The 8,427-nt window shown below is 42.1% G+C and overlaps 2 protein-coding genes across 8 annotated transcripts in view; one reads left to right on the top strand and one right to left on the bottom strand.

Annotated features, from left to right (window-relative positions):
- Window positions 1–103: 103 nt before the first annotated feature.
- ndufb2 (NADH:ubiquinone oxidoreductase subunit B2) lies at window positions 104–7,872 on the bottom strand. Of its 4 annotated transcripts, none has more exons than XM_046378958.1 (5): window positions 7,430–7,872; window positions 2,440–2,535; window positions 2,117–2,261; window positions 1,147–1,222; window positions 104–212 (listed from the first exon to the last, which is right to left on the bottom strand). In XM_046378958.1, the coding sequence occupies exons 2-4, from the start codon at window positions 2,523–2,525 to the stop codon at window positions 1,148–1,150; spliced, it is 306 nt and encodes a 101-aa protein (XP_046234914.1). In that variant the 5' UTR covers window positions 2,526–2,535; window positions 7,430–7,872; the 3' UTR covers window positions 104–212; window position 1,147. The 4 variants fall into 4 exon arrangements, with proteins under 4 accessions (XP_046234914.1, XP_046234913.1, XP_046234911.1 ...); XM_046378957.1 differs by lacking the exon at window positions 7,430–7,872 and adding an exon at window positions 5,407–5,461; XM_046378955.1 differs by lacking the exon at window positions 7,430–7,872 and adding an exon at window positions 4,087–4,220.
- Window positions 5,591–8,427, top strand: part of kmt2e (lysine (K)-specific methyltransferase 2E) — a 28,440-nt gene continuing 25,603 nt past the window's right edge. For 2 of the 4 annotated variants that reach the window (XM_046378949.1, XM_046378947.1), the window contains exon 1: window positions 5,591–5,955. The gene's annotated coding sequence lies outside the window, so the exon portion shown is untranslated. The remainder of the gene's footprint in view (window positions 5,956–8,427) is intronic. The other 2 variants (XM_046378951.1, XM_046378948.1) reach the window with 1 other exon arrangement.

The raw sequence follows: 8,427 nt of genomic DNA, 5'->3' as shown, positions 1-8,427 counted from the left end.
TTGCCTTTTTGTCAAACAGAGTCCAAAAACTAATCTGAACCAGTCAGGACCTCCTGTTTTTTTAACACAGCAGTTGTGATTTAGTTCACAATAACACATCAGATTAGCATATTTAAAGTTAATTTTATTAGTCTATGTACAACACTGACTTTCAGAATATCCTGAAGATTTCCACAAAGACTTGAGCAGCAGCTTGGATCCGTCATGCTGACCTTCAACAGAAAAAGACACACGACACTGATTACAACAATGAACAGAAATGAAAACGTATACAAGTTGTCAGTTTAGTAGCTGCACCTCACAATGTTCAGTTTTTGTCGAAACTAATTTTAAGAAGTGCTGAGTGAACTGATTGATCACTTTGGAGGCTCAGGTTTGCGCTGCTGTTTAATGCTTCATTTTTATTTACTGTGTAATGCAATAAAGTTCAACAGCACCACAAACCACAGCCTCCAACATGATCACATTTGAATCAACACCTCAATATAGCAGTTTCAACAATGAGATCTTCAAGACGCTCACACTGATTGCAGTAGTTTTAGTTTAGTGTGCATAAAAAACTGTTCACTGCTTCACATTGTGAGGTTTAAAGAAAACAGCAAGACCATCAGACACAAAACATACCATAACTTAGTTACTGAACCAACTCTTTACGTTGGTTACGGGGCAACTGAAGAGAACAGCACCATAATGTAATTACCAACACCTGTGATTTTCCTACTATGACAACTCAAAATCTCTGCTGTGAAAAGTGCCAATCATGATAAAAATGTTTTTACTGGGACTTGACATTGAGTCAAATGAGGATGAAAACGTCCTCGTTCTACCATGACAAATGAAAGGGTTTTTAAAAATGTCCTCCACAGACATACTGGCAAAACATCTCCTTACTTTTTCATTCCTAACATGAGAATGATATTCATACGCACAGTAGGACGCAAATATGGATTTGGAGATCCTCACCTGATCACAGCTAAAATAATTCAGGCTTGTTTCTAAATATTAAAGATGACGGTTGCAAACCAACCCTAACAGAATCAGATCTTTTTGTAAATGACTCATATAACCTACTTCTGGACTGCATAATGTGCAAGTCAAAACTCTTATCCATCCTGATTGGTAAGCATGGGAAACTAATGAAATCACCTTATTCCTCGTCATCTGGTGGGACTCCAAGCTCCTCATCTGTCCACTGGGAGGGATCAGGCCAGGGGAAATGACCCTACAGAGGAGGGAAGAACCTTTAGTTTAACATTTTCAATTCACATCCAGAGTTAAAAGAAGTAAGACCAACGAGATGACCAGCTGCCTTTGGGCTTAACTCGAGTTTTCCTGTATCACAAAGCTGTCTCACTTTTCACCAGAGTGGATCGCCATGGTAACCTATGCTGAACAGCTCAACTGCTCTGATGCAAATGGATCAAAACTGGTCAACAGCGAGAACACTGACCAATCAGCTCACGCAATCGGACTGAAACTCGAACTACACTCACTTCCAGGAGATCCTGACCGGAACAAAAGTATGCAGTATGCAACGGCTATGCAGTGGGTCAGTGGAATAATGTATGTGGCTTGCTTTCATGTTGTACTTAAAGGTAATTTTACCTAACAGAAGCGTAGTTTTCAACCCCACAAACATAATGACTGTTGACAGCGCTGATGCTTTTACACTCCTTCCCTGCAGCTTAGAGTAAAATGAGGCAACTCTGAGATTGTGATCAGTAAAAGAGACAGGAGTTTAAACCCCCCCCCCCAAAAAAAATCCACTGTTTTCTATGAGACAAATAATCAATGTATGATTAAACAGTATGTTGACAGACAATAAAATAAACTAGCTCTGTGCTATACCTGTCATAATTCCTCAATTGCTGCATTACCTTTAATATCTTTACATTATTTCTAATGTACTCCAGCTTCTTATTCTAATACAATTGTATTGTACACATTTCCTCCCCGCACTGTGAAACCCAGAGCCAGCTGATAAGCAGTTTCGTAATTAAAATGCACTTTCTGGGACAAGTTTCCAGGATCGTGTTTTGGATCCGCATCCACCTGCATTAGAGCGTCATGCTCAACGCAGATAGAGCTGAATAGTGTATAAAACATGGTTACTCACCAGGACTGCGTCAGGATCGTGCCAACAGTGCCAGAGGATCCAAAACCACATGGCACCACTGATCAGTTCTGACTCAAGTTTCTGTTTTTTCGTTAGCTGGGGATACTGTCTGTACTGTGGCTCAATGTGCGGCCCCCCGCCGGCCCTGAAACGATAGAAAACACACACAAGTCAATATCTGATAGATTATCGATTAGAATTATGGCACTATGAGTTGTAACAACTGAATGCTTTTCATTTACTGTTGTGTTACTTGTCGACGCTGCGTTATCTAAACCACAGGGACGACTTGCTAAGATGCTAGCGAGCTTGGCGATACTTACTTTCTGGTCGTTATTCTTTGCGGACCGCGAGTAACGAGCCGTGTTCCCGCTCGGAGGACTCCCAGCGCCCTTCCAAAAGAAGACATGGTTGCTTTTCTAAAAACAAAAAAAACAACGGTCTTCTTTTGGATTCTGCGTTCAGATTTCTGCGAACTGCTACTCTGCTCGTCGAGGAGTCACCTTCTCCCCTTGTCAATAAAGGACCTCCCAACAACGGCAGCTGTGATTGGATAGAGATTGACAACATGCGTTGATACTCTGTTCTAATTGGCTGAATGGAAATTACATTTTAAAAACACTGCGCCCCCTTTTGTTCTACTCCAGAAACGACTTTTTATCTATGCATCCTTTCTGCATTGACAATGTCGACCACACTTACTTTTACTTTATTTCAAGTCAGTTAAAGTCAATTAAGTCAACTGTCATTATGTCAGTTAAAACGCATCGATGGTAACATTAAAACCGACGAGCATGAAGGCAAAAAAACACAAATTACAGATTAAAATATTTATAAATTAATAAAATAAAAACTAAGTAAAAATGTGGGCTTACATAAACAACTGCCAAATGTTATAGTTTCCACTGAAAAGACTACTAAATGAAAAGGGGAAAAGATGAATACATCCGTTTTACCCTCATGGTCCACTAGATGGGGTCAAAAGCTAAACAAACCTGGTAAGGGTGCGTTTGTCTGAATGATGTTCTGTTCTGTACCTCGTATGGGAGATTACACAGTTTAAGATTTAAACCGTTTAGTATCGGTTTGAAGATGGCAGAGGAAAAGAAGTGCTTGTGTAACTGTGTTATACAGGAACCACCAAATCACCCAAAACTGATACATAAAAATGGTCAAGGGTTCTCCTTTGCACCACATTTTCATGCCAACATTGTGGTTTTGACGGGAAGTCCACTACCACATACAGATGCAAATTCATATGTACACGGGTCACCGCTGGGTTTGCTGCTGTGGTTTTAAGTAAGAACGCCAACTTCTCAGGATATGAAAACAGGAAATAATAACATTGTGGCGAGAACGCGCACGGCGCCGCCGCCCATGAGTGCTCGACCCGTGCACTCAAAGAAAAGAATCTTTGACGCCATCTTGTTCCCTGTCGAAAACATTAACTGATTTCGTTTGACGAAAGGAAGTACTTCCTATCGACCGACGCAAATAGTCCATTTTCCACTTCATGGACAAAGGACATATCGTTGTGTCGACCTACATAGCCTTTACTCATCGACAAGCCTCTTTAAAGAAATTAAAATACACACACGTTACATTGGTACCTAATGGCGCCTGGTCGTAGTTGCTCTCCGGTTGCGCCCCTCTCCCCTCACAGCTCAGAGCCCGCCCACAAATACTAGCTGCATGATGTCATCAGAAACCAACCATTTCTTAAAAATAACCACTTTCATCAATTGCTTATGGACAGTTATTAATCTCCCACCAACTGGGAGCCATTATCTTAACATAGGAATAGGTCAGATGATCTTCAGACGGAAAACGCGATGGACACAACGGTTATGGATAAATGTGATCCTCTCCAAAAAAGCTCGATAGTAATTAATCGCTGCATGCTCCACAGCCGTTTACGAACATTTCCGTTTAAAAGCGAGTGCGTGTGGCTCGATCAGCCCAACTTTTACCTGCGTCCTCCCCTAAGTTCTTTTCAAACAGCCTGACTGCCCGTACACCAACCGTTGCAGCGGTCCTGTACGAGTGCGCATGCGTGGGGGGATGCGGATGAGAGTGGGGGAGGGTCGGTAAATGGAAACGATGAGAACATCCTCTCTCAACATATGATGTCAAAGGGATTTCTACATATTTCCGTAGAGGTGACAATAGCCGATTTAACAAAGCAATAATACTGCAGAAAAATTGCTAGAATTATTTTTTTTACATTGTCCAATACGTCTCAGCTTACGTCCAATGATATGGTTGGTAAATAAATCAAAAAGGTTGTAAATTACAGCTGCTCCTTGGTCTTATTATCAAAGCAGACACAAAGGAAAATAATATTTTACACATGCTTTAGTTTGGGAGTTTTAAAATTCTACATCTTGAGTAGCATGTTAGTATGCCTTTACAGCAAATTCTTTAAAATCAAATGTTTGCAAGGCTAAGCAAAGTGAGTTTGTATATCCCCCGGATTTATTCTGTCATTTGCACTCCAAACCCAGTGTGAATAATGCATTTTGTTGACTTTCAGCTACAGGAACATGTAGGACCTATGTGATTTATGACAGCTTCAATAACGCTGCAGCCCTCTGAATGTCTAGCCTGTTTTCTTTGTCCATGATTTATCTTGCTGGTCAGTGTTTCACAGGCTATCCCTTCCTGACATCAGCTCAATATACAAAATGCTGCTCTTGTATAAGGGGTTACATAACGGCTTAGTGCCTCCTACTGCGTTGGATAGCGGATTTAGGTACTCCCTTTCAGCCATGTCAATTGCAAAATTAAGCATTTTGGTCCTAAATAGTCCCATTTCGATTTTTTTAACCTTGTTGGGTGTTCCAAGCATTCTTAGGGAAGTACTGATAGACTGTCTGGACTGGTCTATACAGCCAGCGTTGTTTAGATGGTCAGTCCACATGTCAGCATGTGGACCTAAAAAACACAAACAGCACTGAGGAGATTAAACTTAATATAAACTGGCGATGTGGGCTCGCGTTGAGGTGGCATACCCATTACCAGGCTCAGACTGTGTACCTCTTTCACCCTGAGAGGAAGAAGAGGAAACAGGAGAGGAAATAACAATTAGCTTAAACAAAACCTCCTGCTAAAAACATTCCCACAGCTGACTTCACTTTCGAGATAATCTTGAAGATAGCACGGACTTAAAGTTACCAGCACACTGCGCTGTGCTGGCTATGTATTATGATTTCAGCGAGTTTAATTATGACTTGTAACTTATTTCACATGCTACGGCCCATCCTTAATATTAGGCTAACGGTCCATCTTACAAGAATAATCTTGAGCGCAGTACAAGATAAATCCAGTCCGTTGACGACAGAAATAGCAAAGACTTGAAGAAGCACAGATGAGAACGCGCATAGGGCACGGTCACGGCGCCCCTGTGAAACTGGGGGGGTAACCCCGCAGTGTGTGGAGGCGGAGCTCTGGTTTAGTGATGGGAAGGGAGGGGGGGTCGTGGGGGAGGCGGAGTCTCGCCAGTCCTGGCAGGGCCGCCATTTTTGCAAAGGGAAAAGAGGCTGGTTTGAGGGGATCTAATTTCTAAAAAGTCGCCGTTGACTAGGGCATAGTTTTAACGGTTTCGAATTTATTTTTAGTCAAATCCGTGTCACCTCGTAGAACAAGAGGCAATGGATTTTTCACAGGAAAGGACTCTTTAGAGGACACGTTTCAATACAAACATTTAAAAGCTTTGCTAGGGATCCGCAGTGTGTGGACAGAAGTATTGTTTTGGTTGTGGAAGCTGTGTGCAGAGCGACGGGGGTCTTACCCAGGTCCCCTTATTCGCTATTAAAATCCTCCAGAGTGGACATAAAACGGTAAGTAAACTGCACTGAGTGGTAGTTGTAGGGTGATCACAAATCCGACCTGGAAGGGTATTGTTGGCTTTAGTTAGCTGGCTAGGTACATCATGCTGATGCTGGCTAAGGTAGTTGTAGTATCAGCTGAGGTTAGCTTGCTAGCTGGCTGATCAACATCGTTAGTTCAGGGTCTGTGGGTATTAAGTCTCTTTTTGTTGATATTTACATTAAGCAAAATTTGAAAACAGCTAACCAGATGACGTAAGTTTTCAATGTAAGTGTCACGCTGGCAAGCGTAACGCCAGGAGACCTCTTGCTAACTAGCGCATGCTACTAGCTCAAATTAGCTTGACTCAGACAGAGCAGGGCTCTGACTTTTCGTTGATCGTGCGACAATAAGCGAGGCGTCATAGAAAGTTATCGGGTTAATATTATTTACAGGTCACAGTGATCATTGTGATTACATGCCACATATTGAAAGCAGTCTCGATGCTAAATACACATTAACGTTATGAGCAACTTAAGGCGAAAACGCTGCAATTATTAGATTAATGCTTGTCCCATAGCCTAACGTTGTATCGTGTCCGCTAGAACATACACTTTTTCAACAACAGTTAGCGTTGCCAGCAGTGATCTTGTCCTTAAAACATGTCACAATATTATTCGCATTTCAGTATCACAAGAGCCAGAGCGGGGACACGGTTGATGTTTAGTTTGACACAGTGACACTGCGGGCCATATTGCGCACGGTTTCATCCATTTCACTGTAAATAATGTGACCGCCTGAAACACTACGCGCTTTATTTTCAACCATTTAATTTACTTTATATTAGGTTGGGTTTTTTTGCAACCTGCAGCTGTCAGCAATCGCGCCAGTTCTTTTTGGACACCTTCTGTTACTTGAAAACAATGTTTGCGACACTGTCACCCAGCACGAGAACAGTACATTTAGCTTTAGTAACAAACTTGAATTTGTCGTGGTGGCTTTTATTTTGCTCACCCAGAGCAAATAAAGAATGTTATTTCCGTTCGGGGAAATTTTATATGCCACTGTTCAACGCTAGATAACAGTGAGTTTTACATGCACGTAAACAGATGTACACATAATGTATAAATAACGTCCTTGTCAACCTCAAGCATGACATACTGACTAAATAGCTTAAATGCCTAGCTACAATGCGTAGTAACCTCACAGGCTATTGAGCTTCCATAGAGTCGTAGTTATGACAAGATGAAATCAAGAAAATGTCCAATCATAAACGAGGAACTGACAACTATTTAGTTATTGCCAGACTTTAAACACATTTCGAGATTACTCCAGCTAGATTTAGTGTGTATTGGGTTGAATTGCTGCAAGCGTGGGGGAGGGGATGTTCCATTTGGGCATCTCGCCCCAGTCATACAATTTGTAACTCCATCTCGATTGGCAACCATAGCCATGTTGAACTGTACTGTCGCAAGTGGTTGTTTTATCTGACCTGAAACAAATTACCGTATGCATGTGCAGTCAGCTCTGCCTCAAGCAGTTATCCCTCAACGCTGATACTGTCGCTCTTTCCTGTCTGTGACGAGCCAAGTATTAATCCACTTCTTTCGTGTCGGTACTAGCTCACTATGCTAACTCAAATGGACAGCGCATTATTCCGTTAGCCTCCGCTGGTTACCGCTAGCTTTGTACGTTGCATTCCGCGGTTATTTTTGGCCTGTAGTCACGGCACAGAACAGATATCCCAGGTGTTACTGTGTCAAACGTTGCTTCTTTCGCCTTCTGCTTAACAGTTAATATAATTAAATTTAAGGCGGTTCTTGCTTCGGTTGCCTCCCTATTCCGAATGCCTTCACATTTAGCCTGCTACGTTTCCAAAGGCCATTGCTGGCCATAATTGCTAGCCGATTAGCTTACTGGCTTTGCTTTCGACGAATTCACAAAAAACCCTAAAAGTAATAACACATAGACTGTACCGACAGAGTGATACTTAAGGTAGAGTGTATGAAAGAGGCGATTGAATGCATTCTTGGGGATTTTCTTCCCATGGCGAGGCTCCCCTGGCCACACGATTGTCTCGCCGTCCTGAGAAAAGCGCTATGAAAATGGCGACAGCACCAGGGTGTTGTGGTAACATAATAGCAACGTTGTACCCTCCACACCCCTATCGGCAGGACTGACTGCAGCGCCGACACACTCACTGGGAAGCAACTACACAACACATGATTTTTGTTTTAGTTGAGGCTCGACATACCAACAACGTCAAATAATTTAGATCGTACCTCGATAATACTGCACTTTTTGGCTTGTCATGGTAATAGTCACTGATGCTGTGGTGCCTAACGTTATTCCCGAAACGAACAGCATAGTATTCCTGTAACATGCGTCACGGCTTATGCTATTATTGTGATAGAAAATTACACATAAATACTCGCAGCTGCAAAATACCGTAAAGAGCGCTTTGATTTGATGTGATCCGTTTTCGACAGCATAAAGGTCTGTAA

The sequence above is a fragment of the Scatophagus argus genome, chromosome 22 (genome assembly GCF_020382885.2).
Source record: "Scatophagus argus isolate fScaArg1 chromosome 22, fScaArg1.pri, whole genome shotgun sequence".
In the NCBI taxonomy this organism is placed as follows: Eukaryota; Metazoa; Chordata; class Actinopteri; family Scatophagidae; genus Scatophagus; species Scatophagus argus.
Note: the sequence above shows the minus strand (reverse complement) of the source record. Positions and strands in the feature narration are given on the sequence as shown.

Bases quoted from the DNA above. Each gene is read 5' to 3' on its own strand.
- ndufb2 (XM_046378958.1), bottom strand. From the start codon at position 2,525: ATGTCTTCTTTTGGAAGGGCGCTGGGAGTCCTCCGAGCGGGAACACGG. The intron at 2,262-2,439 runs GTAAGTATCGCC...CTATCGTTTCAG, and splicing joins CAAAGAATAACGACCAGAAA to GGCCGGCGGGGGGCCGCACA. The intron at 1,223-2,116 runs GTGAGTAACCAT...CCTCCTCTGTAG, and splicing joins ACGATCCTGACGCAGTCCTG to GGTCATTTCCCCTGGCCTGA.